Source organism: Fusarium oxysporum, chromosome 8 (assembly GCF_000149955.1).
Source record: "Fusarium oxysporum f. sp. lycopersici 4287 chromosome 8, whole genome shotgun sequence".
NCBI classification, from domain to species: domain Eukaryota; kingdom Fungi; phylum Ascomycota; class Sordariomycetes; order Hypocreales; family Nectriaceae; genus Fusarium; species Fusarium oxysporum.
Genome location: NC_030993.1, coordinates 1951882 through 1970163, shown reverse-complemented (window position 1 = coordinate 1970163; position 18282 = coordinate 1951882). Strand labels below are relative to the sequence as shown.

The 18282-nt window shown below is 49.2% G+C and overlaps 5 protein-coding genes and 1 non-coding gene across 6 annotated transcripts; 4 read left to right on the top strand and 2 right to left on the bottom strand.

Annotated features, from left to right (window-relative positions):
- Positions 1-81: 81 nt before the first annotated feature.
- Positions 82-1491, bottom strand: FOXG_03271 (phenazine biosynthesis protein). Its single transcript, XM_018380914.1, has 2 exons — positions 1319-1491; positions 82-1263 (listed from the first exon to the last, which is right to left on the bottom strand). Exon 2 carries the CDS (start codon positions 1245-1247, stop codon positions 312-314), a length of 936 nt encoding a protein of 311 aa, XP_018237299.1. The 5' UTR covers positions 1248-1263; positions 1319-1491; the 3' UTR covers positions 82-311.
- A 3241-nt stretch (positions 1492-4732) lies between these two features.
- Positions 4733-5987, top strand: FOXG_03270 (uncharacterized protein; the record flags this gene model as incomplete). Its single annotated transcript, XM_018380913.1, has 2 exons — positions 4733-5166; positions 5234-5987. The coding sequence occupies 2 exons, from the start codon at positions 4733-4735 to the stop codon at positions 5985-5987; spliced, it is 1188 nt and encodes a 395-aa protein (XP_018237298.1).
- Positions 5988-6379: 392 nt separating this feature from the next.
- Positions 6380-7583, bottom strand: FOXG_03269 (uncharacterized protein; the record flags this gene model as incomplete). The annotated part of the gene is made up of 2 exons (XM_018380912.1): positions 6380-7382; positions 7441-7583. The coding sequence occupies 2 exons, from the start codon at positions 7581-7583 to the stop codon at positions 6380-6382; spliced, it is 1146 nt and encodes a 381-aa protein (XP_018237297.1).
- Positions 7584-7766: 183 nt separating this feature from the next.
- Positions 7767-9858, top strand: FOXG_03268 (uncharacterized protein). The gene is made up of 2 exons (XM_018380911.1): positions 7767-8032; positions 8084-9858. The coding sequence occupies exons 1-2, from the start codon at positions 7920-7922 to the stop codon at positions 9450-9452; spliced, it is 1482 nt and encodes a 493-aa protein (XP_018237296.1). The 5' UTR covers positions 7767-7919; the 3' UTR covers positions 9453-9858.
- Positions 9859-10540: 682 nt separating this feature from the next.
- FOXG_18523 lies at positions 10541-10622 on the top strand. Its single transcript has one exon. It is a non-coding gene; the product is annotated as a tRNA-Ser (tRNA).
- A 666-nt stretch (positions 10623-11288) lies between these two features.
- FOXG_03267 (CMGC/CDK/CDC2 protein kinase) lies at positions 11289-13826 on the top strand. Its single transcript, XM_018380910.1, has 4 exons — positions 11289-11313; positions 11367-12117; positions 12210-12886; positions 12942-13826. Exons 3-4 carry the CDS (start codon positions 12249-12251, stop codon positions 13204-13206), a joined length of 903 nt encoding a protein of 300 aa, XP_018237295.1. The 5' UTR covers positions 11289-11313; positions 11367-12117; positions 12210-12248; the 3' UTR covers positions 13207-13826.
- Positions 13827-18282: the final 4456 nt, after the last annotated feature.

The window sequence follows — 18282 nt, the reverse complement described above, 5'->3', positions numbered from 1 at the left end:
TCTTGGTTTTTGACGGTGCATCATTATGAGAGAGGCACGGGGCGTTGGGTCCAAAAAGAATTCAGAATTATAGAGGCGCAAGTGTTACTGCGGTCCTAGGGCAGACTCGTCTGGGGGGGCGAGGATGTCTCCAGGCCGATACCACATTGCAGTAATACTGTATCACTGTACGATAGTCGTTACGATGTCGGAAGAACATACCAGGCGAATGATTGGTTTTGGAATACTGCCCCTTTGGTTAAATACGTGATAACAATTGGGTCCTGGGTTTATAGAGCAGTTGGGAACAGGCAATATGCTATCTCTCTCGATTAGATGGTGACATGACCACGCATTACTGGAGTAGCTGTTCCTGAGAGCTTGACCGTGGCGATCTTGGACTCCTTTACATCAACGTCAACTACAATATTACTCTCCCTGCCCATCTCAACACCCTGGTCAATCTCATATCTGAAGCCATGATCACCTAGGCTCGACTGTTGAAGCGAAAGATAGCTAGAGAGCGCGCTCGCAGCACTGCCTGTAGCAGGATCTTCCATGGATGCTTCCATCATTCTCGAGCGGATGGAATAAACGGTCATGCCGTCGTCTTCACGCTGGCCATTGACAACATAGTAGTACTTCAGCAAGAGGCCGTTTTGCCAGCCGTCGTCAAGAAGTTCATCCACAGACAAGTTTACCCCGCTCATCTGAACTTTGGCCAGATGCTCGAGATCCGGGAGTTTGATGAGCGCAAAGGTCATGCCATTGACGATACTGAATAGCGGGGCCTGGAGCTCGGATTCGCGTATCGCAGGGTCCTGGGATATTTGGGCAGCGACCGGGGCAGACAGATCGGCAAGAGTCTTTCTGTGACGACGAACATTGTGCGGGATAGCAGCTTGGATATAACCAGGGCGGGTCTGCGTGAGAGCAATTGGGCCTGCCTTGGTAACGACGGTATTGACACCGTGGGGGATGAGGGTAACAGCGGCGCCGATAGTTGGGTGCCCAGCAAAGGGGATCTCTGTGTCGACTGTAAAAATGTCGATCACTCGGCGGGTGACATCACTGTCGACATCGGTATCAGGACGGGGTTCGTGGATAAAAACGGTTTCTGATAGATTGAATTCGAGGGCAATTCTTTGTTTTTGCTCTTGCGTAGGCTCTGATGTATTTCTATCTGCGGGAATCGTGACAACGGCAAGGGGATTTCCTCGATATCGAGTGTTTGTGAAGACGTCGAGAGTAACAAAGGGAAGCTCCATGGTTAAGCTTTGGTGGCTTTCAGCTGTGAATTAGCTTCAGTAGGACCAAGCAGATCTGATAGATTAGGTACGAAGTAGACACAGGAACAGTCGACGCCTGAGCTTGTGAATCTCGATAGCAAGAGCTTGCTCTGGTGGTTGGTAAAAGTATGACGATGATGGAGGGGGAAGATTGTGGTGGGGTGGGGTCGATTGACAGGTTGGAAAAGTAAAAAATGACTCGAGGTTCTTTCAGGTGAGTTTGAGTTTACGAGTCTGGATATAGGGTAGGGCAATCTCTCTGTCAAGTCACGCCCACTTCATGGTGGATAGGCTGTCTTCGACACACCCTTTGCACTTAGGTAAGGCACAAGTCTAACGAAGCGTGAAGCGGAGCAAAGACAGGGATCTTCAATTGACCAATCATATAATAAGGAATCCTTAGCGTTGTCCTCGACCTGCCCGACAAGACGGCTGCGGCGGCCTGAGGCAAGGAGTACTAGGTCTGCAGGGCGCCAAGACACGAAGAGTTCGACGAACGACAGGACTTGCAAGGAAATGGGAGAGGGAGGCTTTTCGTAGGTTGGTTTTCGAGCGATCTACAACCTAAGTCTTACCATGACTTCATGGCGGAGAGGACATGAGCAGGGTACACCAAGGAATATAGAGGCAGATTCTGGCTTTCAGAGACAACACATGTAGTAACATACTTGACTTACAGCACAAGGTGACCGGCAATTGCAACAGCACAGGTCACGCAAACCCATCGAACGATGTTGAACAGGGAATTAACCCGGTCGCTGCTGTGATCAAGACAAGAAGAAGCTTGGGCAAGGTCTAGGCGTAAGTGGAGAGCATCCATGTTAGCGGCAGACGCTTGTCGCAGCTGGCGCCGCAAGGGGCAGAGCTAGAGATGCATCATTGGATGATCCATCTCGTGGCATGCAGCTCTGTGGTGACATTCAACCGTTCTCTTCTCTTCAGTCAGGTCAGTGTAGGGTAAATCCACACGGTGGTCCTCGAAAGATTGGATCGTTAGGAGGCGACTCCTGCATTCAAAGGATGACGCAGCATCTGCACGCCGAGGTACTGGAATTGTTAGTGGTGGATAATAAATGGATGCTCTGTAAGCCGTGTAAGAGAATTGGATGGAGGTTGATGGTGGGATCTGACCAGATCTGGTTCTAGTTCAGGGGGTTCAGTAGCCCGAGAGACTTTGAGCGAGGTGAGGTGGTCAAAGTTCCATTTGCAAGGGCAGGATATCGCAATCGAGTGTCGGTAATCAAGATCAATGGTATAGTGAACATGGGATTGTGACAAATAAAGCAAAATCGGACTTCGTATTGCTGCGTAGCATTATCTGTTCTCACTCACTTACAAAGAGACGAGACTCTACGGCTAATTGCAAGTCATGAGACAAAGAAAGCCTCGGTCGGCGACAGCGGACTGAAACCCACTGTATCATGATCAGAAGAGAGATGATGAAATAGAAATGTCGCTATTGGCTGCCGAGTCCAATACTGTACCTCATTGAAGAGTGCAGTGTCACGTAACTTACACATCGTTTGCTAGCCTTGGACTCGGCCTAAGGCACAGTTATTACCGTCAATTTTAGGAAATAGGTCACTTGTTGAATTGCCATGGGCGACGGGTGAATGGAGTAGTTTGAGGGAGCCAGACCAGGGGTTCGAGATTTGGGAGACTCTTTGATGATTCGGCCCACTCGTCATCTCCATCGACTTCAATATGGGTACTCTCTGTATTCTGTACCGAGGACGAGATTAGAAATTACACCGGGCCTCTTTTCCGACGATACAACGCTTGTTATGCATTGATTGATTGTCTCGTACAGCATAAGCGTGTCGAGAGAGAATGCGGTGTAAGAATATGGTTGCACGGAGCAAACATGTATGCAGTCTGATGCAGTCTGATGCAGTTGCAGATGCGGTGTGATCTGTAGGAAAAAAGGTCGCGTCCAGGGTATCTTGACACGCAGTTCAACTTAGCCATGTAATGCCTGTCGATACCTGAGCTCAAATCCACGGTCATTCTCGGGCGTTCCCCAAAAAAAGATTTCAGGGTCCTCCGAGAACGCACTAACCAACTAACAAACATCGACCCGAAGTGGCCCGGGTCAAAAAACCGCGGATGAGGCGGAAAAACAAGAGTCCATCCATCATCCATCATCAATGAGGCGAGGCTATTAGTGAGAGGCTGTCACAGTGACCCAATTACAGTCGCGGCAGTGCAGCTAGACCAAAAGCAGAAAAGAAACAGAAGACGTTGACGAGTCAAGATGGCTAAACTGTACAGAGTAAGTCGATGATTAAGGTCTCCGAGCCAATGCTTTTTGCCTGCTTGGTTGCGTAAGTTCCGTTGCCTCTTGGTGTAGGACATCATCGATAATATGTACAGTATAATCGTTGATTATTGGTACAAAGGCTGAAATGGCTGCTTGTTGCCTGCTAAAGAGTCATCCCTCTCTCCGGTTGCATACCAACCAACACTTTATGCTTACAGAACCCCTCCCTCACAACCAGAATACCAATACCACACAAGCAAAAGCAACGAGGAAAAAAAAGTGTTGTCAGTTGGGGCTGGTCGTTTTTCACATTTGGGTCTTGCGGCTGGAGACGTGAACTACAAGGATGTTCCCAGATACCCACAAGCTTGACCCACCGATCTTTAGCGCGATCCACTTCTCGGCAGCCATGCACGCCAGTCTCGACCAATCGAGTTTGGCTGAAACGAGAAAAAAAAAGAAAAAAGTTCGAGCTCTCGTGCTCTTTCCGCTGCGTCTGTAAAAAAAAAAAAAAAAAAAGTGTGGCAGACCCAGCACCAAGCGCCATTCTTTCCCGTCATCCTAAGGATAATCGCTCCTTCTTTTGTAAGTGAAGTCAGTCGATGGAGACAAGCATCTTGTCTCCGGACCTATCAGCTTACAAGAATTGAATCATTGAAAAGTCCCTTCTGAGCTAGCTCCCCGTTTCTGCCTTCCCCAGCACCACTTGCAGTCCCTCTTCGCCCACCTTTGCCCCCCATCTAATCCCCTTCCTCGTGGTTGCCATCGTTGCTCCCTTGCTCTTGCCTGCGTCGTCTTTGCTCCTTCCTGCTCTGTCTGTGTCGTCAACATCCGTAGACCGCCTCCACCCTCGGCTTCAACTCTCCAGTCTAAATCTAAACCCACTCGTCAATAACAAACCAAACACTCCCACCCCCTTCGACTATCTATCTCTCCCTCCTCCTTCATCATCTTCCATACCTTGCCTTACTGCCTGTGCACATAAACTGCATCACCGTCTGTTGCCGTGCCCTCGCTAGATCAATCAATACAGTAGACCCTTATAGATCTCTTGGATCTGTTTCAACACTTGAGGTTACTACGTACAATTGCTCAGCGAAGTTCTGGTGACCTTGACCTTTCTCCCAAGTCGACAGTCCATCATCTTGTAGACAGCTCGACTATTCTCCAATATTGTCCCTCGTCTCGCTTCAACACAATCGCCATGCCTTACAACACGCGCCGAAAGTCGCTTTCTTTACCCAGTCTTGGGATTCATGTCCCAATGACACATGCTGCTCGAGCTGCTGCTGCTGCTTCCAAGAACGCTTCGAGATCGTCTTCTTCGTCTTCATCCAGTGCTGCTTCATCGGCCTTGTCACCGCCCTCGTCTGGCTCCGAGGCCCCCGAAGCACATCCCAATAAGCGACAGAAGCGATCGCATTCCGACGACATTGCCATTGAGCAGACACCTCCTCCTTCACCTACACCAGGCTCAAGCCTCGACCTTGATACAAATCAGTCCGCCATCGACTTCGAGACGATCAACGACGACATTGTCGAGGCAGTTATTGTTCAATTACAGTCAACTGGAAACCGTCCTCACCTCGTCAAGGAGCTTGCTACCGTCCTGGCACAACGTCTTACCTCTGTTCAACAGTAAGCTTGAGCCATCTGCTATCCCCTCCAACCCCTCAGCTCCCGTGCGCTAACATTCCAATCCCAGTTCTGCCAACCCTTGCGCAATCATCTCTTCAAGGCTGGCCTCATATGCTAAGCGACAATGCTGGAGTGACACAAAACCATGCCCTCTCGCCAAAGAACTTGAGAGCGTCCACCCTCGAAGGACCTATTATTTCCTCACCACCTGCCCTCGTCAGCCCATTCCCGAACCCAACTCCACAGTCTCTGCTCATGCCGCCCTCGAAACTCCTTCGGTGTCTCTGACGGATGATTCCGGCTCCGATGACGATGCTCGCCGGCGGGAACTCAGCCCATCGCCTGAGGTTGACCTTTCTGACCATGGGTTCGAGGAAGGTGACGATGATGTTATCATGCCTCTTACCCCCATCGGCTCTCTTCCCTCTCATCACCGTTACGTGCCAAACCGCCGCAACAGCCGTCACAACTCACCGCCTCTGGAAAAAGATGAGCGGGAGTTTACACAAACGGCCGACTTCTTGCAGAAACGCAAGTTCGCCGAGGACACCCCTGTTGCTGAGTCCGCCGATCGCACCACCCACACTTCAGAGTATGGGTACCGCGACGACTTCTGGTTCGGCGACCATCGCATCTTCACCTCAAATGCCCTCCTTACCAGCCCCGCGGTAAAGCCTAGCTCCATGTCAAACATGGCATCCGGTTTGCGAAAAGAGGACGATGGTGAGAGCTGGCTAAAGTTTAGCAAGCTTATGGAATGGGACCGCGGCGCCGAGAGCATCGAAATTGATGAGCTTGATTGCTTACTCGATACGTGTTGAGCAAATTGCGACTTCTTTGGGCAGGCGCAAGGGGTCAGGGAGAGACGATTTGAGATGAATTTGATTCCGTTATGTCTGCGACGACGGATATACGACATACTTACATACTAATTTGCATGGAGGGGCGCCTGTGGAAGTACCTGTATATTTAGACAAGTTTGGTGTTTTGGTTTGATTGGGTTTGGACCGGGACTGGGATACCTGGAAAAGGGATCATGGCATCCCATGGTTTTGATTATTTGGCGTTGAAAAGGATGCGGAAGCTGGGATTCTAAAAATGCAATGCCGCTCATAGTGCTTCGACTTTTTGAATATTGTACATCACCCTATATTCTACAACCCATCTCATTCCTTTCATATCAATCATTTGCATTATGTGATGCCTTGAGACGTCATGAGGCTTTGTCGTTGACCTTCAACTCAACCCAAACCAATGTGCCCATTTGCATTATATTCGGTCGCTCGACCTTGACGATTTCAAGGCCTGGTGTTTTAGCGACAGCCTCTTCGACTAGGCCCTCGATATCGCGATTCCACCAACATCCATATTTTTCGAAATGTTTGCCGGCATTCTTATCGAGAAGTCCATTGACAATACCGTACCAACCCTTGCCGTGTTCGAGCAGAATGATACGGCCTGATCCTGGCTTTACAACCTTCGCCAAATTATTGACTACAGCGACGGGGTCTGAAACTGAACATAAACCGAACGTCTGTATAACTGTATCGTATTTCGTCGTCGCGGGAGTCGCGGGACCGGGAATTGGGTGGTGAGCGTCGGAATGAATTAATCGGAGCTGGGAATCGAGATACGAGAGTTGGCCTCCGGTGTGATCGGCCATGGTAGATGCGCGGACGATGGGAGCAGAGTTCTCCATGGGCGGAACAGTCTTGACGAGTCGCTTTCGAGCAACATCCATCATATCAACCGAAATGTCGAGACCAGTAAACGATACTACGCCCTTTGGTAGCCTGGCACCAGCCTTGCCCTCTGCACGCAGGGTCAATGGCTCCCAGTTGAAGTACTCCAAGTTTCGCCCTGTGCCCATTGCCAACTCCAACACATGCCCGTTCGCGCGCTCCGCTATGCGCTTTCGTAGCTTCGTGATACCCATCCACCACTCAGGAAGAGCCAGCTCCTTGTCGAACTGCTCTGCATTGTCGCCATCAAGAGCCGGCGGTCGACCGGTCGGTGTGGAGTGTTCGCCGGTGCAACTGCAGGGCGTCGCTTTGAATGATGCGGCAGCTGTGCCGAAGATGTAGAAGCCAAGGGCACCGGCGAGAAGAGCTGCGCCGGTCAGAGGGAGCCATGTCGATGCCCAGAGATCGCGGAGGGTTTCGGCTTGTGCAGGGGTTGCAGAGGTCGACGAATTTGAGGGAGGACGCTGAGGCTTTCTGGGCGTGCTGTATCAGTACGATTGATCCGACATCGTATATATAAAGGAGTCGTTACGGTTTGTAAGTTTTTGAGATCTTGGGTGGAGGGCGAGATGTTGGTGTTTTGATATTAGGGCGGGGAGGTCGAGGAGTAGAGCTCGCGAAACGGCACTGGATGCGACAGGCTCTCATAACGAGGCCTCGACTCGGAGAGATCATAACGAAGACTTTTCCATGGAATTGAAGCGGTTCGTGGTGTTTTGAGGGTATCTGAATTGTCTGATTTTACATGTGGAAGCCGATGAAAAGACCTAAAGCTAAGACAAGGGTTTTGTGGAGTGGAGCGGATCCAAAGGCCGGGCTAGTGGGTCCGATCTCGCCAGGCCAGGCATTCATCTTATTGCGGAATATTAACGGCTCCGTGAAAGAGGACTTGCGACTTACAACAACATTGTCTTGGTGCTTCAATATTCAAGACAAGAACCATAAAATCACAAAGAACGGGACTGTTCTTTGTTACTTATTGGCTTCTTACCCGCTGTATGTAAGAAAAATATGGCGACACAAAACGACCTCCAGGAACTTATACGCCTCCTCACGGCGCGTAAAATGTCAATGATGGCAGCGATGGGACAGGTGAAGGCTCTACAATCAAAGAATCTGCGAAGGTTTGACTTGTACAACTCACTAATATTCTGATACTAACGCGTATGGAATAGTATAGCACAAATCGCAGATGCGCCCTTGGCCACAGTTGAGGAAGCGCTCAGTGGCGATGCAAAGGCAGCAAAGAGTCTTCACACAGCATGCAAGAACCATGAGAAGAAATCAGGAACGAAGCGTGGAGCCGACGATGGTGCGGCTCCCACTGAAGTAAAGAAACCAAAACTGGAGACGCATAGACGAGATCTAGATTATGGCTCCATGTCCGGGGATGATCTTGAGGCTTCTCTCGAATTGCCACTGGAGGAGGATGAAGACATCATTCGAAACACCACCATTTTGACGAACAGAGCGCCCCTATTTTTGGCCTTTGCTGTTGAGCTGTTGAGGTACACTATGCCAGAACAGCCCCTGAGTAGCCGATTGAGTCTAGCACAGGCAGTTGTAAGTGCCAACTCACGGACAAAAGCCATCAGCATAGGCATCGAAAGGGCACCCCCAGGAGGCGAAGAGAAAGCCCCTGAAGGTCAACCGAAGATCACTATCATGAACCGACCAATTCCAGTTTTGAAGAGGAGCGGCTATACTTGGTCAGGATCTGCTCAACCAGCATCATCCAACGCTTCATCAGTTACGCTCCAGGGCAGTCAACCAAATCCAAGAGGCTGGACTGCAAGTCAGAAGTTGACATCAAGGGGGTCGGTATTTATAGCTCATGCTATACCTATAACATCACCTGCAACGCGTCCGGCAGTTTTCAAATCACTAATGGCCGAGAAGCCGGAGCTGGAGACCGCAACTCACAATGCTTGGGCGATCCGAACTAGCTTTGGTAATTCGCCCCTGAAGCAGGAAGCATCGTTTGACGATGGTGAGTCTGGTTGTGGAAGCTTCTTGCTCCAACAACTACGCGATCTCGATATCAGCAATACGTTGGTTGTGCTTACAAGATGGTATGGCGGCGTCATGCTTGGGCCGGATCGCTGGCGTCTCATGAAAGAATGTCTCAACGATGCCTTGTCATCTCAAAAGCGTACATCTAGTCTAAATGGCGAGCCAGTATGGGCTCTGAACCTTGAAGACAAGAGTCCTTCAACATCGACGGTTGGCATGCCAATACATCGACCGGAAGGGGCACGAAACTACATACTCAGAGCCTTCGCGCCAGCAGATGACAGCGGAAAGAAGACTGTTACGGCAGCCAACGAGGAGAAGCAAGAGAACCTGGGCCGTGTGCTAGGTGCACTACGCTTGCTATTTGCCAGTTGGGCTGGTATTCTGAGTCGTGATGAGTTGGATAAACGAGCTTGGACCTGGTACATGAATCTTCGACCAGATGTGGATGCTGGGCCGGCGGGTTGGGGAGCCAAGGGGACGTTAAATTTGGGAAGAATATTGGACCTGAGGAGAAAGGAGACTTCGTGATGCGCATCTACGGTTGCTAGAGGATGGTAAGTTGGCAGGACACGGTGCCCTGAAAGTGAGATCAAGGGTAATTCGCAAAATCGAGATTCTGCTTTGATGAGTATTGATGGCAGCAAGTGAGTGTTGCTATGCTCCATACTTCGGGTTGCTCTAGAGATGTAGCAAACTTCAAGTCTAGATATGCTAGGCACTTATGTTTGCGATGTTGGGGAATCTCGTGTTCAACATGCCCTTTTGCCAATCCCTCTACATCATCGCATCCTAGTCCTTTACTGTATTACTTCTTCGCTGGTGTAATCGATGAACATCTGTGGATGTCGTCCAACGTAAGTTCACAACAACAGTAGTTGCTCGTTGTCACAAGTATGCACCATGAGCTACTGCGGCATATGGCATTGAAACCCAGGCTCATATTTTACTGTCTTTCAGATAGAATCATCTTACCACACGTAGATGCATATCTTTTGATACCATTGAGATTCTAATGTGTCGAATACAAGATGTTTCCCTTACCCTGGAGTCATCCGAGCCATGTCTTTCGACTTCAATATCGATGCGAAATCGATATTGCTCCCTACTATGCCGATCTTATGCAGTATAGACCTAGTTTCGTTGCAAGACTTTTAACAGGAGGAGAGAATAATTAAATTTCATGAGTTGTTGAGAAGTGATTCACACCTCATTATGGCTCTCCTGGCAATTTCTCTCACCCTCTGGTATCGGACTGTTGTATACTGACAATGATCAAATCGCCATAATCAGACAATAAAGAGATACCTAGGTTTCGTGCCTACAGTGCCATCTAAAGCCCCCGTGCTTGATGCTAAAGTTTTGATACATCAACTCAATAAATACATGTTATGCAACCCAATTGTCTCAGCAACTAGACATACAAACACGGTGATTTTAAACTTGAATAAATTAAAGCATGCTTTTCGCAACTAAATAAAACTACAAAGCCACGGATTCTATCATATATCTCGACCGTCGCCCATGAGTACTGCTTCTTATGTCCCCGTTATCGCCTATCTCTGTTTGGATCAGCTGTATAATCGCCAATCATTTCTTGTCTTTTATCAATTCGCTAAGGCGCAGTGGCAGAGTGGTCTAATGCGATAGACTAGAAATCTATTCTCTTCGGAGGCGTCTGTTCGAATCAGGCCTGCGTCGAATTGACTTTTTTGCTTCTCAGATGTCTGATATATATATGGTGATAGAGCAATTCCATATAGAGTTTTCTTTCCACTGCACGGAGCATTTATTCTTATGCTGTTCATTAAAGACATGCCCTTTTTCTTGGCAACCAAGATAAACTATTGTTGCTGGTTGAATATACAACATCCGAGACTTTGACTTTCATAAGCGTAAGAAGTATGTCAACTTGAGTCAGGACGGCTGCAATCAATATATCTATGACTTGGCGAAATTCCTCAGCGGTATCCATCCAATAAAAGCAAGTGACAGTTTTGCTCCATGACTAATATCTCCTTACCTATGGCCATTCCGAACAACGTCACTCTTTGAACACTCCTGAGACAGATCCAGAGACAAAGACAAAGACAAATAAGAGACAAAGAGATTGGAACGCGACCAAGACGCGTATTTCATCAGCCTCAAATTGCCCGCCTCCCCGAGACAACCATGAGAAGAAGAATATTGGATGTAATTGGGCTTGTGAATCACTCACCAATGGCTGATCAGAAGTCAAACGTGAGCAATGGAGCTAGTCCCAAGGGATGCGCTATTGGATGACTTCAGCTGATGTCGTGCTGTGATCGTTACAGGGGGGCGCCCTCTGAAGGTTCCTGGTTTTTAGTGACTTGACTTGTAAGGATCGCGCTGCCACTGCACTGAATGATACGTGAGTAGGTTCCATGCATTGTTGACGCGCCAAACGAAACTAAACAAGTCCAGTCCCTTCTCGTCCAAAGTAAACACAAGACAAGGTAATTTGATTTCATCCTCCATCGCGAGAGAGATCTCAGGGACTTTCAGGCACATTGTCCACAACGCCCGCCACAAACCCAAATCTCAGCAACGACGCCGCCATCAGCATCACCATTTTGGCGATTCTCACTACCAAGAATACGAATATTCGTCAATCCGCCCTTCAAAAATCCCTTGCATTGCTGGCGTTGAATCTTTTGCTGTACCTGTTCATTTCCAGGTGTTGGTTCACGGTTACCTTAGTTAGTAGCTGGACCCTTTTTCTTCGTCTAACTACGTCCCCCGCCTTGCTCTCTTCTTTCCTCCCCCACCATCGATCGGTAGAGCCTCTTTTTCAAAGGTCACCGACGAGCAAGGAGACAAAGACGGTAAGATAAGACATTTTCTCTGCTGTTGGAGCAACTCGAGTCTGGACTTGTTCCACGCATCTCTCCATCTCATAACGATCGCATAACGAAACGAGACACACGCCCACACCGATCCTTGTCGTACCTTGCCTTACTCTGATCTGTCCCACCGCATCTCGAGCTTGACCTTCAGCTAGCACTGTCAACGCCGCCGACGCAGTGTCTCTCGCTTAATTCCTCTAGAAGCGACTCGCGCGTTTCATCCTTTCTTCAATCCGATCCTCGATTTGCCTTTCCTTCTTCGCAAAACAGGTACAGGGACATATCACCGACCATGGAGAACTACCAAAAGTTGGAAAAGATTGGTGAAGGTACGTGTACAGACAAGCCTTGTGATGCTTGCCCTGTAATCTTCACGCCACAGGCTTTGCCGTCCCGAAAACCCAACGCTGACACTTTCCAGGTACCTACGGTGTCGTCTACAAAGCTCGAGACCTTGCCAATGGCGGCCGAATTGTCGCCCCTGAAGAAAATCCGCCTCGAAGCTGAAGATGAGGGCGTCCCCAGTACCGCCATCCGCGAAATCTCTCTCCTGAAGGAGATGCGAGATCCCAACATTGTTCGTCTGTTCAACATCGTCCATGCCGATGGTCACAAGCTGTACCTTGTCTTCGAGTTTCTCGACCTCGATCTCAAGAAGTACATGGAGTCTCTCCCCGTGAGCGATGGTGGTCGAGGCAAGGCCCTGCCCGAGGGTTCATCCCCTCACTTGCAGCACCTTGGCCTGGGCGATATGGTTGTTCGAAAGTTCATGTTCCAGCTTTGCGACGGTATCAAGTACTGCCACTCCCACCGTGTCCTCCACCGCGATCTCAAGCCCCAGAACCTCCTGATCGACAAGGAGGGTAACCTCAAGCTCGCTGATTTCGGTCTTGCCCGTGCCTTTGGCGTGCCTCTGCGCACCTACACCCACGAAGTCGTTACTCTTTGGTACCGAGCCCCTGAAATTCTCCTAGGAGGCCGTCAATACTCGACTGGTGTCGACATGTGGTCCGTTGGCTGTATCTTTGCCGAAATGTGTACAAGAAAGCCTCTCTTCCCCGGTGACTCTGAAATTGATGAGATCTTCAAGATCTTCCGGTAAGTATTAAGATTGTATAGAGCTTCGAATTTCCTCTCGCTGACAATCTAATAGCATCCTCGGCACCCCCACTGAAGAGAACTGGCCTGGCGTCACTTCCTACCCTGACTTCAAGGCATCCTTCCCCAAGTGGCAGCGCGACTACAGTAAGGACCTTTGCAAGGACCTCGACGCCCATGGACTTGAATTGCTCGAGATGCTGTTGGTGTACGACCCTGCTGGGCGTATTTCAGCCAAGGCTGCCTACAACCACCCCTACTTCGAGCCTCTCCTGGCACAAGAGCAAGCATCCGCCCAGACAAATGGCTACTATCACTAGATGGGATATGGAGCTCCATACCAGATGATGCAGATGCAGATGCACTAAAACTCCACCGCCGAATGACGAGCGGGACCAAGGTCTTCTCTCTTTCCGAGATACTGTTGGCGCTTCTCCTAGGCCAAGGAGAAGATGACATTGATATGGCAACAGCAGCAATGCCCAAGCAGCATCGCGCAGTGATTGTCCAGTTGGGCGACAAACAGACATTGACTCGCCTGGCCTAGCTTGACCTCGTTTATTGATTGGCCACTCACGAGGCTCACCAGTAATGCTTATGATAACCAACAATATGCGTGACTAACTTAGCCGTTGGGTTGAAAGCTGTTGGGGGTTTGGCCAAATCATGAGAGACAACGGTATGAAGTTGACATGGCAGAACAGGTGTAAACCAACGGGTAAGCAACAGCCTGACTTTCAGGCGTTTGGAAGGCGAACGGAAAACATGATAAAACAGGTTCTCTTTCAGCAAGGGTGGCAGACTTCTTATTCGCGATGCTTTGGTTTTGGGATGTGCTTTGTAGACATGTGGCTCAGCGTGCGGTTTGATATCCGGAGATGCACACCAAGACAGAATAATTGATAAATAACCATGACTGTATATGCCATCATGACCAGTGTTGGGAACGTGCTATGAGAACTGTCGGATCATCTACGTGTTAGACACAGACCAGAAAGCGAACAACAGTCATTTGGCCGTGAGACAAAAAAAAAAAAAAGGGAAGCATTGTTGGGAGGAATTACAAAGACCAATTTCGTAGCCCATCGTAACACAGCCCATTCCAATCCTCGGAAGAGTTTGAGGATATTTACCGACGACTCGGGACGAACGGGGCCCGATATTAGCAGCCGGCCATTACAATAGACCACGATAACAATGGCATTGTATGTCTCTGATTAATTTATTGTTCTGGATCATCTTGGCATTCTTGCACTGCCCCGGAAGAAATGAAAGGGCCACAATCTATATAAGATTTTACGGGCGTCTATTCAATATAGAGGCATAATGTAACATAACAGATAGACGCCCTTAGTTCGTCCGGCATGCCAAATTAAAGAACCGCCGGTACTACGATATGTAATTCTATTCTGGTAACTTGTTCATTTCTGCAGGATCATGTAAGCTCCATGGCATGTTTGGGTAATTAGCCGCCTAACAAGAGTAGTGAGCAAGGGTATGTAGTGAAACCGGCGCTTGCAGTGTAAGCGCCTGAGCTGCGATGAAGGATAGATCCAATGTTGGAGTATCGTATTTCAACTGCAGTGAAGGATGTATAGAAAATTTATGAAACGACCCCCGATAATTATTGGGGCTATGTTGTGTTCGTATACTACCTATATTGTTTACGTTGGAGTTGTTTTGTTGTTGCCATCAGAATGGGTACGGGAGGCAACCAAGAGAACAGAGACTCTAGAGCCAATACATTGATGGCCCTGAATTCGAGGGCCAAGGCTAGTAAACTCAACAATAAAAACATCGTGACTCTTGAGAAGCCTCTTTAAGCTATGTCATAATGCATCAATCTTGAATCCCTACACTGCTGAGATACTAGGTCTGGCTTATGGTAGCTCTCGCGAATATTCAGGCGATCGTCAGCGGCAGTGCAGCAGCTGGACCAGGGTCAAACGTTTAACAGCGGGAAGCGCCAATCCCGCGGGTTGAGCCGAGGCTCGAAAACTGGGGACTAGAGGCAGAGGCAGAGGCAGAGGCAGCCCGGAACTCCGCTCCGTTCGAGATTCGCCGGGACCGACCGATCAACCGGGGCCGAAGAGGGCGAGGGCGAGGGCGAGGAAAGCTTCGGACGCGACCACGGAAGAAGGATATCAAAGAGGATGAACATGAACAAACAATTATGCTTGATTTATTTGGGTTGGTTTGGTGTGGTTGGATTGATCGGATAAGTGTAGATCCAGCATTGAATACAAGTTGGACATTGTCTTCACCGCAATATGAGGAGTCATCTTGATGCCCCGATCACGGATGGATTCAAGGCAGTACTGTAACTTTTAGTCTGGCTCTAGTCTATCTTCCCCGCATCATCACAAGCAATGGTGTTGATGTTGGGCATGAGCATGAACTTGAACATGAGGCTAGACTAGCCCAACCACGCGGACAAAGTGGCCCAGACCAGGTCATGAGATGGCATTGACCCCTCAGCAGCCACTTTTACTAGGAGAGACCTTGGGAATATAGCATGAAAGGGCCGAGATAGTGGCTGATTGATCCTTGAGAGTTTACGGGTTTGTTGGGCCTTGAGATCAAATGATGACCGTCTTGAATATCAGGTTTCCAAGGTAAGGTCGAGATGGATATTGGCTGGACCAACTACAACGCACGAGTCCACGGTAGTATGAGTGGAGGACAAGTCACGAACTAAGCACAACCGTAACCTATAGAATCAACCACAAAACATACCGCGAAAACCGAAACCAGCAAAACGATAATACGGTTTAACCTTGACTGCAGGGAGAAGACGGGGAACTGCAGGCCCCGAAAGCGGTCGGTCGGCCGGCCGGTCTCGTACATACCTACGTGTCGGCGTCGCCACAGTCTACATCCGGAGCATGAGCCACAGTCACTGTGCGTAAACCAAGACGACGAATACCGACCTCAGCCACATCTCTACGGAGCAAACTATTTTGCAGCGAGTCAGAGCCACGCGTTTTTGACATGCAGGCGTCAGGGATACATATGCGGGGCTGGCCAATCAGCTGAGCCAGATATGAGAGAATCTTGGGGGGCGTGCGACTGTGGCTTCAGTGTGTTTGCCATGAATGGCTCAGGGGTCAGGGGCCAGGGGCTAGGGGCTTGATAGTGAGTGGACTGTGGACTGCTGTGGGTGACTATCATGAGAGGATGGATGGATGAATGACTCCCTGTGAACTGTCAGTGGTTGCAGCAGATTTCATGGCTCCAACCAAGATCAACAGCGGTGAGAAAGAGTTTTTTTTTTTTTTTTTTTTTTTTCACGTCCGATGAGATGAGTAGATTAGTGACATGACTTTCAGGAACAAGTGAATGCAAACAGTCATGCTAGAGACGTCGTCACTCGGAAAAAAGATAGAGCCATAAATTCAATCAGACCACCAGATCTCGCGATATACTCAGATGATCACTGCACATCCGCAATCGATGCCCTCATGGCAGGAGAGACGAATCGACCAAGCTAACTCAATCTCGACTTGGCTGAAGAATCTACGGCGGGCCGACAATTGTAGCGTAGTGTAGGGCTGCTGTGAGCTGTGAGTGAGTGGTTGAGTGAGTGAGTGAGTCTTGGTGAGGAAAGGCTAAAAATGGGAATGGGGACGAAGATCCTGGTTGAGCTCGATGGTGATCTCCAGGGCTTGAACTTGAAGGTCAAGGGGGGCGTTTGCTATTAGTGCAGGGGCCTCTTGGTTGGTATGCAGAATTGACCATCGATGCCTTTTTCGAGTGGCTTCAGTTGATAGCTCTCATCACCCTGAATGGGTTTATTGATCAGCCTTTCTTCCTTTGTCAGGGCAAGGTTTGCAAGGAATACATAGACAGGGCCGTAATCATCAGATCAGGTGTTTCTCTGTAAGGATAAAAAGTCTCCCTCGCGTGAGCCATTGGCGGTGATGCCCACCCTTTTGTTACCTGTACATTCCTCAAACGGGCTGCTCCCGAGCCAAGCTAGTGGCGTCTGCCGACCGACGGGATCAGTCAGTGTGTGAAGCCTGGTGGTTGCATCTCGCAGCACTCACAGGAGAGATGTTGTGCAGGGGGTGCTCTAGTGCTTCTCCTTCAGGCCTAGAGTCTGGGGACTATTTGCATGGACTGAGACAGATGGCAGTTTGATCTTCAAGGACGGACAGTCTACAGACAATGAACAGAGACAAGGGATGAAACGGTTGATTTGATGGGCTATCGCTTCGAGGCTGGCTGATAGCGTCAGGTGAAGGAGGTCGGTGATTGACGATTATCACCACATGCCTCTGTAGGGAGAGGATGTCCATGAAGCCCGGAATGCATATGCGCGAAATGGGAGGCCCTTCTTGGCTCAGTGGACTATGCATAACCGATAGGACTCGATGAGTCTATTGCGGGATGGCCGCTGTGGATAGTACTATCCATAGAACGGACAGATTGAACCCGTGGTTTGATATTATGGATCGCCAAGACCTCGTTCTTGAGGCATTGTTATGCTGGCAATTATTAGTTAGCCAACCGATTATCTCAGGTGTTGGGGTCTGTGGCTGTCTTCCGAACGCCGTCGGCCCCTAGACGAGGCCATCACGACAGAGAAAATAATAAGGCACAACCGGAAGCAGAACCAGCGGAAGAAGAAAAAGAAACGGTGGGTGACGATAGGAATGTGACTCGGTGGTGAACGACGCCCCGTCAAACCGCCATCCGCCATCCTTTCCGCTACAGGTCTCGCTCGTTTGGATCTGAACCCAAGGGTTTGGGTCTGAGTGAAGCGCCACCAAGTCAATTTGAGTCTCACGATTGGCATATGGCTGCGCTTATTTGAAATAGTGAAAGGGAAAGGGAAGAGAAAAGTGGTCTGATAAGCTAGTAAACCTCCATCGTGAAGTGCTATACTCTGCAAGTGCGATAACTTACACCACACACAGGCCAGCTGAATAACGTGGATTTGAACGCATTGGCCTCTCTTTTTGTTCCGGGCAGCTGGGGTTAGATCAAGATACATACAAACAACAATACCGGGTAGTTGAAGGTTAGCCGACGGGTGTTTGAAGTGTGCTGTGCTAGTCGGCTGTTCGCTTGTGTTTGTGTTTGTGTTTGCGTTACAAGGCAATTACCCTGAAGCGAAGCCAGAGGAAACACACACGAACGAGAAAGGCTAAAGAGGACCCAAAGTGTTGCAAGTCAGCTCCTCTTGGCGTCTTGCATTATTTGCTTCCGCCGTCCGACTTGACTACGGTATGATCTTCCGTTTGTATGATTTGCGGAGCGTAGATAGTGGCGCAGGGAATGAATCATGTCAACCAGTGATTTCATGGTTTTTTGACATTTCACCTAATGCAGGGCTTGAATGGGCTGTTTGTACTTGCAGACAGCCACAGGTACAGTGCAGCGTAGTATCAGAA